Source organism: Urocitellus parryii, chromosome 7, assembly GCF_045843805.1.
Source record: "Urocitellus parryii isolate mUroPar1 chromosome 7, mUroPar1.hap1, whole genome shotgun sequence".
In the NCBI taxonomy this organism is placed as follows: domain Eukaryota; kingdom Metazoa; phylum Chordata; class Mammalia; order Rodentia; family Sciuridae; genus Urocitellus; species Urocitellus parryii.
The window spans coordinates 147,945,850-147,969,698 of NC_135537.1; the positions used below are offsets into that span (position 1 = coordinate 147,945,850).

At 35.5% G+C, this 23,849-nt stretch overlaps 1 protein-coding gene across 6 annotated transcripts in view; it reads left to right on the top strand.

Moving 5' to 3' along the window:
- The window catches only part of Acaca (acetyl-CoA carboxylase alpha), a 226,922-nt gene that overhangs the window by 39,693 nt on the left and 163,380 nt on the right, over positions 1-23,849 (top strand). For 5 of the 6 annotated variants that reach the window (XM_077801005.1, XM_026398068.2, XM_026398066.2 and 2 more), the window contains 7 exons: positions 1,497-1,629; positions 3,474-3,612; positions 11,744-11,853; positions 13,082-13,163; positions 14,091-14,189; positions 15,445-15,551; positions 18,412-18,522. In XM_077801005.1, coding sequence (XP_077657131.1) covers positions 1,497-1,629; positions 3,474-3,612; positions 11,744-11,853; positions 13,082-13,163; positions 14,091-14,189; positions 15,445-15,551; positions 18,412-18,522 — 781 coding nt within the window. Of the gene's footprint in view, positions 1-1,496; positions 1,630-3,473; positions 3,613-11,743; positions 11,854-13,081; positions 13,164-14,090; positions 14,190-15,444; positions 15,552-18,411; positions 18,523-21,994; positions 23,239-23,849 lie in introns of those variants that run through there. The other variant, XM_026398069.2, reaches the window with a different exon arrangement.

Genomic DNA, 23,849 nt, shown 5'->3' on the forward strand with positions numbered 1-23,849 from the left:
TCTTATTGTGGGAATGACACTGATAAGATCTGGAAAAAGGAAAAGTCCCTTTTTAAAATCCTTTCTGCTTTCCCATTGGCAGAAATGAACAGAAGAGAGCTATCAAAGGAGTCTTAAGGGCTGGGGTTGTGGCTCAGAGGTAGAGAGCTTGCCTAGGATGTGTGAGACACTGGTTTCGATCCTCAGCATCACATAAAAATAAAATAAAGGTATTGTGTCCACCTACAACTTAAAAAAAAAAAAAGACAGTTTGAAATGAAGTTTGCCCTCATAGTTGCATTGTCACAGAGCAAAAAGGGGTGGATTTATTGCTAAGGGAAAATAAGTAAATAACAGACACTGAATATCATGTATATTTTATGAAGAGAAATCTGAATCTGAAAAAGATTAAATTATTTTCCAGGGATCACTGGAGTTATTAAATGGACAGGTCTGGAATTTAAACCTAGGCCTTTGCTGGTTCTACTACTATATTCCATCTGATCTAAGACATCATTGGTTGTTAGAAGCACCATTATTTTATGTATCTCTAGGAAAATAATGTCAATTAAAAAAGACATCAATTATAAGTTCCATACTTATAATTGAATTATGGTATATGATGTTGCCCTATAAAGAATTTGGTTTTGGGCTGGGGGTGTGGCTCAAGCAGTGGCACGCTTGCCTGGCATGCGTTTGGCTTGGATTCGATCCTCAGCACCACATACAAACAAAGAATGTTGTGTACTCCGAAAACTGAAAAATGAATATTAAGATTCTCTCTCTCTCTCTAAAAAAAAAAAAAAAAAAAAAAGAATTTGGTTTTGGCTGGATGCCATTGTGCATACCTTAATCCCACCAGCTAGGGAGGCTGAGGCACGAGGATCGTGAGTTCAAAGCCAGCCTCAGCATTTTAGTGAAGACCTGAGCAACTCGACGAGACTCTGTCTTTAAATAAAGTACATAATGAGCTGAGGATCTTGCTCAATGGTTGAGTACCCCTGGGTTTAATCTTTGATACCCTTCCCCCCAAAAAAAGAGAATCTGGTTTTGGAATTGTTGATTTTGAGATGCCTGTGGATTACCCAGATCAAACATTTAGTGGACAGTTTAAAATGTAGTTATAGCTCATAAGAAAGATGGAAGCTAGAGATGTAGAGGTGAAAGTCATCTTCATGGCAGAGTCATGATTCAGAAACAGCTTCACTGTTTTTTATGTTAGTCTACTATTTATACTATTTCTTTTCATTCTATTCTTTCCCTACCTTTTTATGATGGCATCTGTTGGTAAATCTGATATTGTTTTTTGTTATTCAGGACCACTTTTTTTTCCCCCTAAAATTTCCCAAGGAAAGATTTTCTTTTCTATTTAATGATTTAAAGTATGTGGTCTGCCAGTATAGACTCCACATAGATATAGTTGTTATGAGTATGGTAGTGAAAAGTGGGTTTCCAGAGGATATGGATAGTGTGAAGAAATCTCATCTATGCACTCTGATGGTTTCTCATTTTTATAGGTCTAGCATGTCTGGCTTGCACCTAGTAAAACAATGTCGAGACCGAAAGAAAGTAGACTCACAGCGAGATTTCACTGTGGCTTCTCCTGCAGAATTTGTTACTCGTTTTGGGGGGAATAAAGTGATTGAGAAGGTAAGTTATAACTTGCTAAATTCTTTTTGTCAAAGTACATGAGGGCTGTGCGTGGTGACATCTGTCTGTAATACCAGTGACTCAAGAGGCTGAGGATCACAAGTTCAAGGCCAGCCTCAACAACTTAGCAAGACCCTGTCTCAAAATTTAAAAAGGGGTAGGGATGTAGCTCAGTTGTAAAGTGCCCCTGGGCTGAATCCCCAGTAGCAAAAAAAAGGTACATGAGGGGCTGGGGTTATGCTTGCCTAACTTGTGTAAAGCCCTAGGTCGACCATCTTCAGCATAGAGGTGGGGGGAGTAAATGCAATTAATGCCTAGAATCAAAATTGATAGTTATATTTTTCAGGGACTTTACCACTTTTGTGGAATTGCCCTGCCTGGCGTCATTGTGTAATTTCACTATTTTCTGTAATATGTATTTACCACTGATAATTTAATCACAACTAATTGAGGAGATGACAGTGTTCATAAGGTTATTTTGAGGGGCTGCGGCTATAGTTCAGTGGTAGATTGCTTGCCTAACACGTGTTCCATCCTCAGCACCACAGAAAAATAAATAAATAAAGTATTATGTCCATCTACAACTAAAAAATATATTTAAAAAGTTATTTTTGAAAGGTCTTACAGTTTTGCAGGATGAGTCTGTACTGATATGACAGGGTATGAGGAATTTATTAAGTTATGGAATGCAGCAGTGTTGGATATGGAGAGAGTTTCAGAACAGAAGACTTAAACAATTTAATAAACTGTGACTTGGCTTCCACCAAGTATTTGAGATGTTTAGAGGAGATATGTCATATGAAATATTTGAAGAGATTTCAGGTATTTTGAAATGTTGTGAGTAATTCTGTGTCACTTTTTTGGGGGGGAGGGGTGCTACAAGAGATTAAAACCAGTGCCCTGTGCATGCTAGACAAGTGCTCCACCCTGAGTTACATCTCCAACCCTTTTTACTTTATTTTGAGTTATTGCCTCATGCTAATTTGCCTAGGCTGGCCTCAAACTTGCAATACATCTATCGTAGTTTCCCAAGCAGCTGGGATTATAGGCAAGTGCCTCACTGTACCCAGCCTATGTCACTGTCCCAGCCATGTCAGAGATGAATGGCTTAGTTGAAATAGTTTATAGTGATTAAAAGATTACAGGATAGGAACCTTGTATGTGTACTCCTAGAAGTATAGCTTCAGCTGTGTCCTTCTATTTCAATAAGCATGGATTATGTATCTATTAGCCTATATTATCCTTAGGGGCATGATTGCAACACAGGTAAGGAGATGAATGTTTTATTTACAGAAAAGTGTCAAGATCATTTGATTGTGACCATTCTTTCTGACACAGTCTCTACAATTCTAAGGAATTGGGATTCAGCATTTTGGAGAGAAGCAATTGATGTTAGGATTTTTATACATTTTCAGGGCTCTGTGTCCTGTTTTATTATAACAGGGAATAGTGCACGACACTGCACAGTTTTGTCTTCTCCCATTTCTTATTTGATAATGCATCATTTCTCTGAAGTTTGTTTTCCTCTATTGCCTAGTAATAGGTATGGGAGAATGATTCACAAACAGTGTATGAGTAATCATGACTTTGCTTTTTCTCCAAGAAAAGTTAAAGTGCAGTAAATTCTACCTTCACACATTGATATATTTGCTTAGCAAACATTTAAAAATATTGCTTGATCACGTGGGTTCTGGTTCCTAATAGTCTAGACTAGCAAGAATTTCAAGAATTTCTGGTTGAAATTCTGATTTTTTTTCCCCAGATAAAAATTTCCCATCTTTATTCCTCTGTCATTCCCTTTCTTTTCTGTATTTTCTTCCAAATCCCATTCTCCTCTCTCCTAGGTTCTTATTGCTAATAATGGCATTGCAGCAGTGAAATGCATGCGATCCATTCGCCGGTGGTCTTATGAAATGTTTCGAAATGAGCGTGCAATTCGATTTGTTGTCATGGTCACACCTGAAGACCTTAAAGCCAATGCAGGTGAGTCATTAGATTTACAAAAGTATCACCCTCAAACATTGAATAGCCCAGCCTTTCAGTAGGAAAATGCTAGTTTAGGAGTATCCCCATATTTAGGAGTTCCAGTAAAATCCTATTTAAAGAATTTCTCTTTAAAAAGTGTCAATAATAGCCATATAAGAGTGATTATAGGCTAACACAGAAGGATAAAGGAAATTGGAGTCACAGTTGGGGGCAGGGGAGCAAAGGGAGAGAAAATTATACTATAATTAACCATAGCACACATTCCTATATTCTAAGGTAAATAGTAAACATTTAGCACAGGAATTGATTCAGGCTTTCAGGTATATATCTTTTTCAGTATTAAATATTTTCTGTGGCACATTCTTTAGTATGTGTAAGTAGAAAAGTTTGGAAGGAAATGCTATTTCCCTTATGAATTATATTGAATTCCAGAGAATTTTAGAGTAAAGTTCCTTTTTTCTTGTCCTTGTGAAAGAGAGAGGTCCTGGGATCCAAATGGTTTTCACTATGTAAATGCTTTTGTATACTCTGTCTTCTTAGATGGTCCTCTGAGAGCTGTAGGTAAAGTCTATTGGTATAACTGAGGTGTGGCTGGTCTTTCTCCTTCATATTTGTATCACTAAGGTGTAAATAATCTCTTAAGATAGAGTATCTACAGATAATTTTAGTTCTTTAAAGAGCTTTTCTTTTAAACCCATTTGGGTCTCTATATGTTGTTTCCATCTTGAGGTAATGATATTAAGACTGACTATTTCTAAGGATTAAAGGTTATTATGGCATCTATAAACAGTGAAGTCACTAATGTATTGGAAAGCATGTATTATTATGTAAAACCTTTTGGATGTACCTTTTAATATATCTGAACTATAATTTTTGTGCCTATAAAAGAAAGATCTTAATTTATTTTTCCTTGAGGAGTTTTAAGGATGAGATCATCTATAGCAAAATGTAAATTACCTTACATGGTTTCTTTTCCCCATCCATTTTACCTGCTACTCCTATTAATTCATTTATTCATTCACTCATGAACATGGAGACCAGACCCATATTTGAATAAGATGTGGTCTTGTTCTAGGAAACAAATAACTTCAACACAATGAAGTAAGCACTACAGTGGAAACATACAGAGGGTACTATGAGAACACAGAAATGAGACATTTAACACTTGGGGGCAGGGTAAACAGAAAGTTTTCTTTCTCTCTCTCTCTCTTTTTTTTTTGGCACTAGGGATTGAACCTCTGAGCCATGTCTTCAGCCCCTTTTATGTTTTATTTAGAGACAAAGTCTTGCTGAGTTGCTTAGGGGCTAGCTAAACTGCTGAGGCTGGCTTTGAACGCATCAGCCACTGGGATTACAGGCGTGTTCTACCACAACTAGCAATACGAAACTTTCTGGAAGCGATTATGCCTAGCCAAGAATAAATAATTTAAAAAGTCAATAAAGCAGTTAGGGGAGTGTGAAGGGTATGCCAGGCAGAAAAAACAGCATCTGCAAATGCATAAGGGTCAACACAAGCGACCTTTTGAAAAATTATAGGTAGCTTATTAAAGTAAAAAATAAAATATAGTAATTTAATTAAAATAGTAATAAAATAGTAACAAGGAGAGCCTTGTTTCCTATCCTCAGAGGTCAGACTTTCTCTTTTTTTGGAAGGTATGTGTAATGTGATTGTGTATAGTGTGAGTGTGTGTTGGACCTAAAGGATTTGCATTTAAAAAAAATTTTTTTTTTTGGCAGTACTGGAAATTTGTTCATGCTAGGCCAGTTAGGAAAGTGCTTCACCACTGAGCTACACTCTTTGCCCAAGCTTTTTTTGTTTTGTTTTGTCTTTAACTATACCAAAGTAGAAGAATATAATGAATCCCTTCTCTTATACTTATTTTCCAATATGAAGGAAAATTGAAAGGAAATACTATTTCCCTTATGAATTATATTTAATTCTAGAGAATTTTAGAGTAAAGTCAAGTCATGACTGCTCTAGTTTCATCTATATTCTCACCCCTGCTACTCATTTACCCAATTATTTTTTAAAAATATGGGGTTTTTTTTGTTTTAGTTGTAGATGGACACAATACCTTTATTTTATTTATTTTTATGTGGTGCTGAGGATCAAACCCAGTACCTTGCAGGCACAAGGCAAGCGCTTCACCACTGAGCCAAACCCCAGCCCATTTTCCCAATTATTTTGAAGCAAATTCTAGATATCATGTTATTTCAGTATGTACCTCTAAAACGTTCTTTTAAAAATTTGGATAATTCCATTAGCATCTTTAAAGATCTATTTGAGGAAGATAATAATAAAGGAAAAGTCATTGTTTTTTTGTTTTTTTTAAAGAGAGAGAGAGAATTTTTTTAATATTTATTTTTTAGTTTTCGGCAGATACAACATCTTTGTTTTTGTATGTGGTACTGAGGATCGAACCTGGGCCGCACGATGCCAGGCGAATGAGCTACCACTTGAGCCACATCCCCAGCCCCGAAATTTTTAATATTTATTTTTTAGTTTTCGGCGGACACAACATCTTTGTTTGTATGTGGTTCTGAGGATCGAACCTGGGCGGCACGCATGCCGGGCGAGCGCGCTACCGCTTGAGCCACATCCCCAGCAAAAAGTCATTGTTGATCATTGGGTTTGTAATTTAGTTGACTAGGCAGATGCTCATACCACCAACTAAAATACATTATATAGCTAGAAGAGCATTTGTGTGTGTGTGTGTGTGTGTGTGTGTGTGTGTGTGTATGGTGATATGTATTTAGTGTGGAGTACCTGTGGCTTTGGCAAAATTCTATTAATCCTATAAAAAGTTGGCTATATCCTAGAATTAAGAAACAATGAGAGCTAAAGGTTAAGATGTGTTTATTATTGGCAAATATGTGGCATAGTTAACAATACTTTCCAAAAGAAGAGATAAAGAGGGCAAAGAATGAGAATTTATGGAAGACTAAAAATTAGGGATAAACTAAGGTAAATAGGCTTATAAATAAAGCTGAGAAATGATCAAAGATATTGGAAAAGAAACAGAGAAACACAGAGAAAAGAAATTTCCATATGGAAGTATTAAATGTGTCAACAGTCCAAAATTAGGACCAGAAACCATGCAGCAATTAATAAATTATTAATTACTTTTGCAAGAATAATTTCAGAGTAATAATATAAGAGTATGCAGACTAATATAGGATGTTAAGGAATGTCAGAAGTAATATGGAGATAATTGGTATGGACTATTTTTATTTTTTTAAAGAATTTTGTATGAGGGAGCAAAAGAAAAGGCAGTAACTAAAACAAAATTCAGGGTAAAGTGAGGTTTTTTAAAAATTTTCAGAATGAAAGAAATTTGGGGATATTTTCATTCTGAGAAGAGAATTAAAGTATGAGAGACCTGAAGTACATTACAGACCTCTAAGAAAAGGAATGGGAAAGGATCAAGGGCACAAGTGGACAATTATATGCATTTCTTTTGATCAACAAATTCTACTAGTATTCTCAGGGGGAAGAAATCAGTAGTGAGGGCAAATACATTTGTACAAGGATATCATATATTCATTGCTCGTTATTTTAAATAGTGAGAAACTGAATTAATTGTTAAATATTAGCAAATTAGTTAAAGGTATTAAACCAATTAGTTAATTAAAATTTTCCATCCCAATTCTGTGAAATACCATGTAGTCATTAAAAAACATTAAGTGAAGTTAGCCAATCCCAAAAAATCAAATGCCGAATGTTTTCTCTGATATAAGGAGGCTGACTCATAGTGGGGTAGGGAGGGGGAGCATGGGAGGAATAGATGAATACTAGATAGGGCAGAGGGGTGGGAGGGATAGGGAGGGGGCAGGGGATTAGCAAGGATGGTGGAATGTGGATAGACATCATTATCCAAAGTACATGTATGAAGACACAAATTGGTGTCAACATACTTTATATACAGCCAGAGATATGAAAAATTGTGCTGTATAAGTGTAATAAGAATTGTAATGCATTCTGCAGTCATTTATTTTTTTTTAAAACCCCAAAATTTTTTGAATGACATTTATTAGTATAAGACTATTTGGATAAATTGCTATATCATAGTGGCGCATGCCTGTAATCCCAGCGACTCTCAAGGCTGAAACAGAATTGTGGATTCAAAGCTAGCCTCAGCAATAGTAAAGTGCCAAGCAACTCAGTGAGACCCTGTCTCTAAATAAAATACAAAATAGGGCTGGAAATGTGGCTCAGTGGTTGAGTTTCCTTGAGTTCAATCCCCAGTACCCCCCAAAATAAAATTAAAAAATTGCTATATTATTATTATATAATAGTAATATCACAAATTTAGCAGCTGAAAACAATTGACATTTAGTATCTCATAGTTTGTATAAGTCCGAGTATGAGTCTGCATCTGTGGATCCAATAGGATGCAGATAAAACATTTCAGAGGGCTGTTTCAAGTACTCACAAGATTTTAGTCGGTTGTCATCTGGGGTTAAGGTCTCATCTGAGGCCGAATTTGGAATGAATGTAGCTTCCTCCTCACGTGGTTGTTGTCAACATTCAGTTCTTTTGTTAGCTGTCATGCTGAGGGCTTGAATGTCTGATTGTTGACTATAGTCCATTCTTGGCTCCCTGTCACATAGACCATCCCAGAATGACTTCTCACTTCCTCAAAGTCAGCAAGGGAGAGGATCTCCTAGTAAGATGGGTTATATTCTTATGTAATGTTCTCATGGAAGTGATAACTCATCACCTGAATCCATATATTCTTGCCCAGAAGCAAGTCATAGATTCTTTCTGTGCCCAAGGGGAAGAGGTACATAAGCAAAAATCCGGGGGGTTGAGATCATGATAACTCCTTAGTATCTGTCTACCATGTTTGCTAAGGAAAATGTTTCCTGTAAAAGGAAATTGATAGCATGATATAATAGGAAAAAATACATTGTATATAGTCATAGAAAAAGGGTATAACAATATATACCAAAGCAATAATAGTCTTTTTCTCTAAAGGTAGAATTTTGAAGTTTTTATTTCTTTATTTTTTTTGCTTTTTCCAACATTGTAACATGGAGTGTATTCTTTTTATACTTTTAAAAGGTTATTTAAAAACAAAATGCTAGAAAGGACTGGTATTAAAGAAGGAGTTAGTATTATGGGTGATTTTTTCCTTTTCCCCCTGACCTTTCTATTATGTTAATCATTGTTTAACAGCTTCAATGAGTATAAGTTAGTGTTATTAGGTATGTGAGTTTTAACATATTTATACCATTGTGCAGTCGTTGCTATAATCCAGTTTAAGATACAAATTACTTTTATGATTTAAAAAATTGTAAAAGGGAACTATAGATAGAAGAGAGGACTTCATCCTCTGAGACTGGATGGGAACAGGCAAAATTCACAGGTTAAGGATGGTAATACTTAACCCATTTGCATAGTTTAATTTCATGATAATTACTGGAAAAGATAGAAAGATGAATGATTAATGAAAACCATAGTAAGGAATTGAGTTTAGTCATCCCTCAGGTATGTAAGGGATTGGTGCCACATCCCTCTGCTAATTCCAAAGACTTCAGATACTGAAGTCCCTCATATAAAATAATATTTGCTTATGACCTAACCACATCCTCCCCTATATCTAGATTACCAATAACACCTAATACAGTGTAAATACTACGTAAATAGTTGTTATATTAATATCATTTAGGAATTAATGATAGGGAACAAAGTTTCTACTTTTCAGTACAGATGCAATTTTTCTTTTTCGCCAAAATGTTTTTATTTTCTTTTCGGTACTAGAATTGAGCCCAAGGATACTCTACCACTGAGCTACATTCCCAGCCCTCCAAAATGTTTTATCTGCAGCCTATTGTGGATCCACAGATGCAGAACCTGCAGATATGGAGTGCCCACTATGGTCTCTTTGGGGGATAGTTTTTAATTATTTGTGAATATATTCTAGGATAACACCTGTGATTGTAGTTGTGGGGATGAGTAGACGATAGAGAGATACAGGTTATATAATTAGTATGAGCTTTCTTTTTCTATCTCCATAACCTTTTTTTCCTTAGTGTAAGACAGTAAGAAGTTTATTGGTGTAGAACTCTGAACTTTTGTTAGTTGGCAGCAACAATACCTTTGCAGATTGTGTGTATTTGTGTAAAGGATATAGGTCAGCAATGTTTTTCTCTATCTAGGACTCTTGAAGTACAGAAAAGACTAAAAAATAGTGGAAAAGTTGGATAGATTTGTCTACCTTATTTAGTATTTAGCAAATTAAGAAAAAATTGAAGACAAATTATAATCTGGAAAAACATTGGCAACAATGTAAGAAAAAGTTACTTTTCAATAGAAAATGAGCAAAAAACATGAACAGGTAGTCCATAAAAGAAAAAATAAGCCAGGTGCAGTAGTGTGTGCTTATAGTCCCAGCTACTTGGGATGCAGAGGTATGAGGATTACTTGAGCCCAGGAATTCAGGGCCAGCCTAGGCAACATAGCAAAACCATGTTTAAAAAAAAAAAAAAAAAAAAAAGGAAGATTAAGGAAAAAGCAACAAACATGTAAAAAAGAGAGATTCGGAATCAGTGGTAACCAAATAAAGCAAATCAAAACAGTGGTATGTAGAGGTGTTTTTTTTTTTTTTTAAACTGCTAAAATTAAAAAGATTTTTCATAATATAGGTGGGGCAAATTGGCACCCATATTACTAGCAAAAATCGAAAAATGTGAATAACCTTTGACTTAATAGTTTTACTTCTAGGAAATATCCTGAGGGCACAACTAGATAGCAGTATAAGGATATACATTATTTTAACATTTTTTCAAATTTCTAATAACCTATATTTTATCAATAATTTAGTATGTAAATGAATGATGGACTGTTCAAATATTAATCATTAAAATATTAAATATTCAATATATGTACACATATAATTACATATATCTCTATGTCATTATGTGGATTGATATCACAACATATTGTTAAATTGGCTAACTGTGTACATGTATAACAGAATATGAACTGGTTGTTTCTGAGATGAGATAAAGGGTGGTTTTGATTTTTAAAAATATGTTATTATATCCTGACATTATCTAAATTTTTAAGTAAATTTCCTGCTTCTTTTTCTATAATGAAAAAAGAATGAACTTATTTTAATTTTATGCAATCTATAAGACCCTATATCTTAATTTTAGTGGAATGTTGTTTTTAGTTGAATTTTTATAGAAGAAATTAAATTATTTTAATGTTAAGAACAAGATATAAGGAATGTTAATAAATATGGTAAAGATGAACTTTAAACAATTACTTAACAATTCCGAGCCAGAATTTCCTGTAAGGTGGGGTGCTAAAAATACTTACATATAGGATTGCTGAGAGAATTTGTATATAAAGGGCTTAATATTGTTCCTGGAAATGGTAGTTGCTCTGCTATAGTTTTTTTGCCAGTATCGGAATAGAGAGATGTTAGGGAACAAAACTAAAGAAAAATTTCTTTCAAATACTCACTGCCTCCAAATTCCAGATAAACCATTTTCAGGCACTAATCAGATTCCTCTAACTAACTTTCCCTGTTTAGTTGATTAGCAAACCTTTCAAGTTCTATTCTCTTCCCATTCTGTACAGTAAGTACTACACTAGGGGAAGGACTTTCTTGTGGTACCATGCAAGTTGAAGGACTAGAACTATTTCTTAGAATAGAGTAATTTTACATGGGACACTGACCGATTCAACCTTGATACAGAGCTTACAAAAACCCTCTAAAGTGAAATGTTTGAGAACTGCTGTTTGTTTGTTTTTTTTTTTTTTTTTTTTTTAGAGAGAGAGAGAGAGAGAGAATTTTTTTAACATTTATTTTTTTAGTTTTCAGTTGACACAACATCTTTGTTTGTATGTGGTGCTGAGGATTGAACCCGGGCCGTACGCGTGCCAGGCGAGCGCGCTACCGCTTGAGCCACATCCCCAGCCCCAAGAACTGCTGTTTTGAGTATGAGAGATTCCTAAGTGTATGACAAACTCAGAGCCTCCAATTAAATTGTCCCATTAATGCTGTTTGTTCTATGGTTACTTATGATAGTCCCTGTCCTTTACACAGTTTTGCTATACCATTACATTTTTTTAAAACAAATTATGTATTTTGTATTTATTTGTTTACATTTTCAGAATACATTAAGATGGCGGATCACTATGTACCAGTGCCTGGAGGACCAAACAACAACAACTATGCAAATGTGGAATTAATTCTTGATATTGCCAAAAGGATCCCGGTACAAGTAAGAGAGTCTTTTAAAAGCAAATTTCTTTTATAATAAAAAACTTTTTTAAGAACTTTTTTTTACATATATACCAGGGATTGAACCCAGGGGTACTTAAATCATTGAGCTACATCCCCAGCCCTTTTTATTTTTTGAGATGGGGTCTTGCTAAGTTGTGTAGGACCTCACTAAGTTACTGAGACTGGGCTCAAACTTGCAATTCTCCTGCTTCAGCCTCCCAAGTCACTGGGGTTATAGGCATGTACTACCAATGTGTGGCACTTTTATAAGAAAAAAATTAAAAAAAAATTTTTTAGGTGTAGATGATACAATACCTTTTATTATTTTATTTATTTTTTACATGGTGTTAAGGATCAAACCTAGTGCCTCAGCCATGCGAGGCAAGCTCTATACCACTGAGCTACCATCTCAGCTCATTTGAACTTTTAAAGAATTTTTTTATACAAAGAACTTTTTTTTTTTTGGTAGTTGTAGATGGACAGTATGCGTTGAGGAACTTTTATATAAAGCATCTTTTTTGAAAATTCTTATGTACTTTGATATGGAATAACTAAAACAGACAAGGAGAGATGGAAAGAAGGGAATGTTTAAAAATAAATATAATACAAATAGAAAGTTTGCAAGGGTCTTTCAGAGACTTTGTTATTCTATACATCTCACCTTCAAGTCATCCCAAGTAAGTACAAGTTAGCTAAGAATATCCTATGCATTATGCTCAGCCTAGATTATGATGGTGTTTTAGAAGAAGATTGTTTCTACCTTATCATGTTGTGTTAGGAAATTTAGGGTAAATACCTGAATGCCCATTGAGGAAAAAAATCTAGGCTTATATGGAACAAAGATGGAATTGGGGTGGCCAAGGTAATTGAATATTTGAAATTGGTCATTATTTTTAGAAAAGGTTCTATAGAGCCTAGCTGAAAGGCTATGAATTGAGTTTCCTAAAGACCAACAAGACTAATTGGATTGTAATATCAATTTTAACTTGTTTTTTACCTCTTCAGAGGTTTTGTTACAATGGACTGCTTATTGTTGTTGTGTAAAAAGTTTGCCAACAATCAAGCATAGAACCTGAATTAAGCATAAGTCTGCTATAAAGCTATTGTAGTTTTTGCAATAGAGCTAGTCTTAATAGAGAATAATGTAGTTTGTGGTTTTTGTTGTTATTGTTCTTTGTTTGTTTGGTATGAATTTTAAGAATGAATCATGTTGTCTTTTCTTGTAGGCAGTATGGGCTGGCTGGGGTCATGCTTCTGAGAACCCCAAGCTCCCGGAGCTTCTCTTAAAAAATGGCATCGCCTTCATGGGTAACCCTTTGTGATGTACTACTGTTCCTGTCTTCCTGTTTCCTTTTATTAATTTTGTCCATATTTTACTCTTATTTTCTTCTGTTTGACATGTACTCAGCCCTTTTGTTTTTTATTCAATCAGTGATGTTAAGAATAACCCTTTTTATTTCTTTATTCCCCATTCTTTAGTTTTTACACCCTGCTTGGCTCATTTCATCCCGTTTGTGTTTTCTGTCCCTGAGTTCTTTTCCTTGAGGTATGAAAAAGACTGTGCTTTCCAAAGCACATTTTTAAAAAGTTCCCACTAACCTTAGAAAAACATGTGAAGGGAAGGACTCATTTTTGAATAGTGAAGAATGTGTGCCCTTAAATATGAATCAACACCTTTTCATTTAAGAATATAGACTATATTCCTATGGATAAGAAGCATTTTCTTCCAGGAGAGGTTTTATGGCTCAAATAGTTTCTCTCAAGAGAATTTTCATAATACTGAATATGCTTTGTAAACATTATTGCAGATAGATCTCTACTTTGGGTTCACCTAAGACCAAAGATACTATAATGTATCAGATTTGAACCCCAAAACTTTACCATCTTTATTTTAGGATATAGGTTAATATTTTTTCTTTTCTTTCTTTTTTTTTTGTTTTTTTGTTAATCAGTAAAGATGAATCATAAAAGATGATAAATTTGGTTTATTAGGAATTTAATCCAGCATATATTTGTGTATATTGAGCTCTCACTGTGTGCAAAAAGCTTACTTATATTAAATTCTCTAGAGGGTACAAACATGAGTCAAAAACATAGCATAATCAAATTTATGATCTCCATGACATGTAATGGGGATAGGGACAAGACAAATACAAAAATAATTAAAATACTGGGCAAAATACATGTGCTATAAAAATGAGTCAAAAATGTTACATTTTTTTGTTTTGTTTTTAGGTCCTCCAAGCCAGGCCATGTGGGCTTTGGGGGATAAGATTGCATCTTCCATAGTGGCTCAAACTGCAGGTATCCCAACTCTTCCCTGGAGTGGCAGTGGTAAGAAATTGTTTCTTGGTTGCATTTTTGAAGTGCAGAAAAGCTTAGTAGATTATTTGGGACAATAGCAGGGGGCTTAGTTTGTTTAAAGTATATTGGGGTTCTTGATAAGAAATATCTTGATACCGCCTAGCTTAATTCATCTGTCATGTCTTAGAAATTTAAACTTAGACGAGGTGCACAGATGATAAATTGGTCTAGAATGATCTTGAGACTTAATTTGAAGAAACTATGGGAAACACATGTTCTGGGGGTTCAAATCTATTCAGGGTAGGTTAGAATCTTCCTTAGAGGCTGGCTTCTTAAGTGTAATTATACTTTTGGACCATGTGGGCGGTGGCCTGGGTCCCCAGGAAAAACCTAAAGCTCTCTTACTCAATGTTTACTTATCAGTTCTTTTCTGATGTCAGCCCATAATCTATGGATGATTTGCTTTGCAAAATACCATTCAACCTCAGTTGCCCTTGATGCAGAAAATGAGGTCAATAGTTAACCTTTCTTTCACGCATGTAAAGAAAGAAAATTTTTTAAAAAATTATTCTTGACAAATCCCATAAAGAGTGTCATGTAAACTATTACAGCTGATGACAAAACGAACTTCCCTTTTTTTAGTACTCACCCTCTGGGAGCAGACATACATTAAAACCTCTTTTAAATTGGAATGACCATTGTCTTGAGGCCAGGAGATTTGAACCCTTGTTATTCTGGCTCTCCAGGGAGATTGCCATATCCTCTCCAGACCTGCTAGGTCAAATAGTTTAAAATAAAAGCTTGAATTTGTTCTTGTTTGAATGGAGAGTCTATAGTGTTCCCCTTGTGGCTAAGTACAGGAACATTCAGGGAGCATGAAATCATGACTCTGCTGAGGCCAATAAAGCCGCCATTTCCATTTCTAAGGGCTCATAAAGATTGAATTATTTCTCAGACCTCTGGCCCTAGAGCAGGCCTGAACACACAGATTGAAGGTATTGCCAGGTTGCTGTGAAAAGTCTGTTATGCTTTTTTGTTGTTGCATTTTTATAAGTTGGTCCCCTTTAGCTCTCCTGGTTTCTTCCAGCATAAGAACCCAAATTGCCACCTCATGCTGTGGATACATACTGTTACCTACACGGACTGATCACAGTGTTATGTCCTTTTTTTTTTTTCTCACATCTGTTTTCAATTTAGGATAAATATCATAGCATTTAAAGAATATGTAGCAGAAAACTGACATGAATTCTTATAGTTACTCTCTCAAGTCACTTGTCTATTGCAGGTCTTCGTGTGGACTGGCAGGAAAATGATTTTTCAAAACGTATCTTAAATGTTCCACAGGAACTGTATGAAAAAGGTTATGTGAAGGATGTGGATGATGGGCTGAAGGTGGGTTCCTGACTCCAGGGATTGATGCCTTTCAACTGATTGATTATAGTCACAAATATGGTTCATGGTGTGTATCCTTGGTGGTATGAGGGTTGTAAGACCAGGCTGTATAGTTTATAAAGTGTAGAGTGAGGAAATGACTTTAAATTTAAATTAGTTTTAAGCATGCTATTCATTTGGACAGAACATTGCTTAGGCAATTAAATTGGTATTTTAAGGAAGTACTGTTTCTTCCTCATTCTACCACCTGTTAGATGTGAGGGGAATCAGCAAGCCACATACTTCTTTTCTTCTTGAGTTCAGAACCAAGATAAAGTTTAGATGGCTAAGTCAGGTCAAAGTTTCAACTGTGTTACAATACACTTGATAAAAATGACTTCAGTGTGTAACAGCAATGAGATTTACAAACTGAATGCCAAATTTTACGAGGTTTACTGCCTCACTGGTAACTCGCAGTGCTGAATAACCTCAGGCTTCCTTCTATAGAGATGCCATTTTTATCATTTAGATTATTATATGGCTGAGAGCCGAACAAAAGCATATATTTGTGCAGTGGAGTTATCTCAAAAGGGAAGAGACTGAGCAGTGCATATTTAGTTCTCCTTCTAAATTGACCAGTCACGTAATTTATGCTTTTTCCCTTGGGAAGGAGTGAGGGAGGGAGCCAAGAGAGGCTGTAAGTATTATTCTATTATCCTTTCACATAGAAAGGTGAACCCAGGCAAAAGGAGAGAGATCCTTTCTCCAACCTTCCAACTCCTCCTCCTCCTCCTCCTCCTCCTCGTGGTATATGGACAGCATGCCTTTATTTTATTTGTTTATTTTATGTGGCACTAAGGATTGAACCCAGTACCTCCCACATGCTAGGCAAGTGCTCTGCCACTGAGCTTTAGCCCCAGACCTATAAGCAGAAATTTCTGGTAGAAAATTTGGAAAGCCAGAGATGATAATAAAACTACCCATGAAGCTACCATTCAAAGATAATACCTATTAACATAATCATGTAATATCCATGTATTTTCTTCCAGTTTTTTGGTTAATTCATATATTTATATAATCTTTATTAATAAATTCCAATAATTAAAAAATTAGGGTCTTACAATATATATTGTTTGGTAATTCTGGTACTTTTTTCTATTTAATTTTATATATAAACATTTCCCCCATAGCATTAAAATTCTAAAATTCTGTGTATGTACACACACACACACTGTGTTATTAAATCAGGGGTATTTTACCACTGAGCATCATCCTGGGCACTTTTTATTTTGAGGCAGGGTTTCTTGCTAAGTTGTTTATGGTTTTGCTTAGTTGCTGAGGCTGACTTTGAATTTGCAATCCTTCTGCCTCAGGCTCTGGAGATGCTGAAATTATAGCATGTGCCACCATACCCAACAAAATTATTATTATTTTGATATTGAGGATTGAACCTAGGAATGCTTTACCCAGCTCTTTTTTTAATGTTTTATTTAGAGACAGGGTCTTGCTAAGTTGCTTATGGTCTCACTAAATTGCTGAGGCTGGCCTTGAACTTGTGATCCTCCTGTCTCAGCCTCCCAAGCCACTGTGATTAGGGGCATGCGCCACTGCACCCAGCCTTGCCCAGCAAGATTCTAAAATATTTTTAAAGGGTGAACTGTGGCTAGAACTTTCTTATATTTTTAACAGGCCTATCTTCTTATTGACTTCCTGTGGGATACCCTCTTCCCTTTCTAATGTCTTTTTAACATTTGTGCTATTTCGTTGATCACCTATCATTGAGTGATTTGAGTTAATCCCACTAATTCTCTTTATATCAGCATAGGAAAGAATAGAGTTAATTAAACTTTGGAAGAGATGGGTTTTTATCTCTAATCTGACACAAAATTTAAAATGTTTTTTTTTCTGATGATACAGTTTAGAGATATAATTTACATTATCTTCATAATGTAGCAAAACCTTAAAAGCCAGAATAATTTTACAAAGGAATGACTTAGTTATATAAGGATTTTGGTTAACTTTCCCCCAATTTATTTTTTGCCTAAACAGTACAATTCAGTTATCTTCTATATCATTACATATAAAAGTAACCTCATTCCTTCTGATAATTACATAGTATTCTACATAATGTATGATATATCTAGTTTTAACTATTTCCTTATTTGATGGATAGATAATTTACTTTTCAAAAAATTTTTGAACTGTCACCTGATCAGCCTACTATAAATGTGAAAAGCACATTTAGAGCATGTGTTGAAAAATTAGTTTTCTAATTTTATTATTTTGAGTTCTTGTTATTTACATTTTATAAAAAGTTGTATGAGAAAAAGCTTTTGAATACTTGAGAGTTCTTAGTTTTTTTAAAATGTGTGGTTAGAAGCTATGCTGAGACATCAACTTATATTAAATACTTAAAAAAAAATTATGGGTAATGTGTAAATACCTGCATACTATAAGGAAGGTACTCCAACAATATATTTGATACAAATTCATTTCTACCCATCTTCCATTTATAGAATTCTATCTATTCTAGAATTCATTTATTTGCATTTATATATGTGGATATATTAATTTATATACAATCATACATAAATATATAGTTCCATTTTGGTTTTGACTTCTATTATGGATTATCCTCGACTGAACCATATAAAATTGCCAATATTCCAGTATTTTTTTAATCTACAAAAAAGATTATTTCTTTTGGTTTAACCTAATACTACAAATATTATTCTGTTAGTTTTTCACCTTGGTATATCTTGAGGTTCTTTCTATTTTAGTACTTCTAGATCTACTAAATAACTATTATTAAAGGAGAAAATGCCAGTTTTCTTCTACTCTACTAAATACTACTCTTCCATTTTCCTCTTTCTTCTTAAAGGCAGCAGAGGAAGTTGGATATCCAGTAATGATCAAAGCCTCAGAAGGAGGAGGAGGAAAGGGAATCAGAAAAGTCAACAATGCAGATGACTTCCCTAACCTCTTCAGACAGGTAGAGTGCAAGTTCTTTTTGTTTATTTGAGCTGACATGTACATCAGAGATACACAATTTAACAATACTGAAATTTGGATGTCCAAAAAATACTTAATTTTTATCTTTGCCTATATCTAATCTAGTCTTTCTCCCTAGCCTTCCACCTGCTTATTAACAGGGAAAATAAAGTTAATGAAATGTCCAAATCAATTTAAGTTTTATTCATTTAGGTAATTCAAACTGTAGAGTTATTCTTTCTTATATAGGAAGGTGGTTCTTCCCTGCATGGCACATGTGACTCACAGTATCTCATAGTGACAAGGAAAAAAAATCAGTGTCTTTCTGTATTTTTTACCCCTCGTCTGCTGACATAAATCAGCGTTAGGTATGATGATATGATATTTATCTAGTTGCTCCAATATTGGTCAGACCCAGACTTGCTCATTGGCTTTCCTTACTTCATTTCAAATTTTCTGCAGGCCCCTGTGATTCTACCATGTGTCCCATGTATCCTGTTGGTCCAGCAGTCTGTGCCTTAGCCTGTGCTGTATGGCTGTCATATGCTCGGCACAGGATCCCTCAGACAGGCCAACATTATGTTGAACTGAGGGTGGCTCAGCAAAGCTCATCCTAGTGTCTCTCTGTCTTACCGTCTGCTTTGTAGTTAAGTTAGTGTGGCCATGAGGGTCAGATTTTGGGAACCAAGGATTGAACCCAGGGGCATTTAACCACTGAGCCACGTCCTCAGCCGCCCCCCTCCTTTTTTTAAAAAAAAAAAAATTTATTTATTTATTTTTTAGTTTTCGGCAGACACAACATCTTTGTTTGTATGTGGTGCTGAGGATCGAACCTGGGCCGCACGCATGCCAGGCGAAGGCGCTGCCGCTTGAGCCACATCCCCAGCCCAGCCCCCTCCTTTTTTTAATGTTTCATTTTGAGACAGGATCGTGCTAAGTTGCTTAAACTCAGTAGGTTGCTGAGGCTGGCTTTGAACTTGCGATCCTCCTGCCTCAACACCACCATACCTGGTGACATTGTTGTATCTTTTCAGAATCTTAAACCTTTGCTCTGTCCTCACAGTTAGCCTCATGTACTTTACTTACCTCTTTTTCTCCCACTAATACCCAGAAAAGATGTCAGAAAAAAGGAAAATGGGGTATAAGTTTGGCCTTATCACTCTCTTAGCTTTCCACATTTTCTTAGTTTTCCTAGCATCTTCTATTTCATACCATCTTTTATTATGTCCTTAACAATGTTTTGTTTGGTTTTGGGGGGCACTCTATCAGCTCTTTTTATTTTTTCTTTTGAGACGGTGTCCTGCTAAGTTGTCCAGACTGGTCTTGACTTTGTGATTCTCTTGCCTCACTCAGCCTCTCCAGAGCTGTGAATATAGGTATCTGCTACCATTCTCAACCTTAGCAACCATTTATTTGCTTTCACTCCTCCTTTTTCAAAATCTTTCATCAGCATTTTTTTTTTGCTTCACTTTCAAGGGCTAAAGGGAGAAACTCTATGACCTGGGTCTTACATGATTTGAACTAGATAAAGAAATTGGTAAAAATATTGTCTTACTGCATTATCTTATTTTGAGTGTAAGAAGTTGAATATTACCTCAGTTTTTTTCATTACATTCCTTCTATAAATTTTGATTTTAGAGATAGGTCACTGCTTCATGGAGTCTAGAGAGAAGGCCTTTGCTCTTAGAAACAAAACAGAAAACATGGTAATGGTAACTCCTATAAACACTTCAAAACTATTTATTATTGTGGAATTCAATGGTTGAAGAGTCTAGGACACTAAGGAGTGAGACATTTTATGTGAAAATCCTTAAATTTCAATAATGGTTAGCTAAATAACTCAAACTAGTCCTCCCACTGAGAAGAAACTAAAAACTAAATGATTAAACAAACAAACTCTGTCTTAAGGCATTAAAGACCCTTTCAAGACAGGGAAGAATTATGGCAGAAGAAGAAAAAGAGAGGTGAACATGGAATTCAAGGCCACTCTTTTCTTTTCTTTTTTTTTTTTTAAATTTTAATATTTATTGTTTAATTTTCGGTGGACACAACATCCTTGTTTGTATGTGGTGCTGAGGATCGAACCCGGGCCGCACGCATGCCAGGCGAGCGCGCTACCGCTTGAGCCACATCCCCAGCCCAAGGCCACTCTTTTCATAAAGAAATATCCTAGAAGAAATAGCTGAAAAGCTGGAGTTTTCAACAGTCTTAAGAGACTAAAAGGCCAAAATATAGACTTCAGGGCTTGCTGAGAATGGGTGCTCAGGGAAAACTCCCACATTTTAGGTTGAGGTTCTGAAGGACTATACCACAGGAGAAAGGATGAACTGGAAATAGACAAACCCTCTCAGGGACTAAATCTCAGATTCAAAGTACTCAACATTGATTCAAGCAATATGCTTTATGATTATTACTGCTCATAGCCACCACAGGAAGCAAATATGAATCTACGCCAGAGAAAGATAATACCCAGAATCTCAATTTTTTCTATTAATTTTTGTATGGTGTATTAAGCCCCCAATTAAAAATAAGCAGTCATAAAATGCCATGATTGAAAAATCAAGAAGAAAAGTCAATAGAAACAAAATCCACAGTGGATTTAAATATAAAATTAATCAGACAAGGGCTTTAAAGTAACTGTACTTAACATATCTGAGGAAATTAAAGATAAGATTGAGAATTTTGGCAGAGAACTGAAAAACCATAAAGAAGAAACAAATGAAAATCCTAAAACTGAAAAGGCAATAACTAAAATTAAGAAGTTAGTATAGTTAGCATATAGGTGCAGTTGAAAAGAGAATTAGTCACTAAAAAATAGATGAGAAGAAATCTTGGACTGAAGTATGAAGAGAGACAAAAGGATGAAAAATACAGAAAAGAGCAATGTGAGATAGTGCTTTGCAAGGATGACTGTGATAACTCCTCCCCTCTCTGTATCCCCCTATAAAATATGATATTGCTCTTTTCTACCCTGAGAATTTCAACTGACCTTGTGACTTGTTTTGACCAATAGAATGTGACAGAAATGGTGTACAAATTTTGAACTTAAACGTCAAATGGTTTTATAGTTTTTGCCCTTTCCCTCTTGGAATGAGCCCTCAGATTGCCATGTAAAGAGCCAATTGTAGCCTACTAGAGAAAGGCCAAGTGAAGCAGAAGTAAATCATCCCATCTAAGGCTTCCTAGTCCTATAAACTCATAAGTAAAAGCATTGCTGTCCCAAATCATTAAATTTTTGAAGTTTGTTAGGTATCAATGGATAACTGATACAGTAATTAATATCTAAAGTTATAATACTATCACAGTGAAAAACAAGGCATTGTTTTTGAAATTGGCTCATAGATAGAAGCTGGAAAAATGATGAGGAAGATATTAATGAAGTTGGGGGAATGATGAGCAAACTATTAGTGGAGGCTGAAGAAGTAGTGAAGTACTTGTCATTGCAGTCTGGAAAAAAGATAACCGCATGTTTTATAATGGTGGAACAATTAACAGAAAATATTTTCTGAAGTAACTTGAAAGATTATGTGTTTAAAGAAGTCAAGAATCTGGTTAAGGAGATCTCTGGGGACCAAGTGTTAAAAGTAGAGTGTTTCTACTTTCTTATACTAAGGAGCTGTAGAAGAAAGATGGGTTAAAGATGATGTTTTGTTTGCTAGCAGAATTTTGGGTGCTAATACCCAAAGGAAATCAGAAGAGTCTAGAACTTGTTGGGGTTGAAAATATAATTGTTTCTCATTCCCAGTCTCTTTAGCTGCTAACAAATTTGTGAAGCCCCCCCCCCAAAAAAAAGTCTCAGTAAAGATCAAGTCAAGAATGTCAAGAACTCAAAAATATTTACAGCAGTATCTGATAAATGACCTTCTTAGCTAGACAAACATGCTTCTAATAATATTAAGGGCATTGCCTCACCACAGTTTGATTTGCCCAAAGTATAGAAAAGTCTATGCAGAAATGATTTATGGTTGTGGCTTTTGAGATAAGCAGTGAATCCATTATGGTCCATAGAAAACCCACAAAATTATCAAGAGACTTGTATTGATGAATGCACCAAAGGAACTAAAATGGACAGAAACAGTTCATAATGAAAAGAGGCCTTTGGATCTTCACATTTTTGTGGACAGGAAGCAGACTGAGGAAAACTATTCAGCTGTAAACATTAGTTATTTCTTTTTTTTAATATCATTTTTATTGTTGTTTATTTTTTACGTGGTGATGGGGATTGAATTCAGGACCTCTGATAGCTCAGTGGTAAAGTGCTAGGCAGGCACTTTACCACTGTGCTATCTTCCCAGCCCAACATTAGTTATTTCTAATAAAAAGTTTTTTCAGTGGAGAAGGCAGAGGGATGCCATGGATTAGAGACACACTTTTAAGGAATAGAACCAGATCCCCCTGCCAAAAAAAAAAAAATCCCTGGGTAGGAGATCCTGGCAACATGTACCCACCTGGATTCGAAATTGCTACAAACCAGTGACCACTATGTACTTCCCATCCTCTTCTCTTTGAATGGGGGTATCTTTTGAAGTTCTTTCTCCCAGTCTTTTAATTAGATGTTGGGTGTATTGGGGCAGATAACTTGTCTTTTTAGTTCCCAGGTCTTTGCATCAAGAAAAACTGTACATGCGGAGCTGCACCCAAGGACATGAGTCATGAGAAAAGTGGACATCAAGCCTGATGCCATGATTGGATGAGACTTTGGGGGTCTTGGGAGGGGGTGAGTCTATTTTGCATGAGGGAGGTATGTGAATTATTGTGGCCATAGGGGGACTATAGTAGATTGTTTGCACAGATGGCCACAATAACTCCTCCCATTCCTGTATGTGCACCCTTTGCAATGTGACTTTGCTGTTCTTCCCTTCAAGAGGTGGCATCTCTTTCCCCAGTCCTTGAATTGTAGCTGACCTTGTGACTTGCTTAGACCATTATTAAAAGGTGACCAAAGTGATATGTAAGTTCTAGAGCCTAGACCTCCAGAGGCTTTGCAACTTATACCCTCACTCTACAGGATCACTGCATTAAAGAAGCCTGGTTTAACCAACTGGAGGATGAAAGCTCCTTAGACCTACCAGCCAACAAGACATGTGAGTGAGTCCATTCAGCCCCACTCAAGCCACCAGATAATGATATGCACACAATTGCAAGACCAGAAGAATTATTCGGCATAACATCATGAACAAATAAAGTATTGATGTTTTAAACAAGCAACTGAGTTTTGAAGTGACTTGTTATTTAGCAAAACAGAACAAAAAAGGTACAGAACATAAAAGACATGGGATATAATGAAATGATCTAACATCATGTACTTTTAAGTCTCAGAGAAGAGAA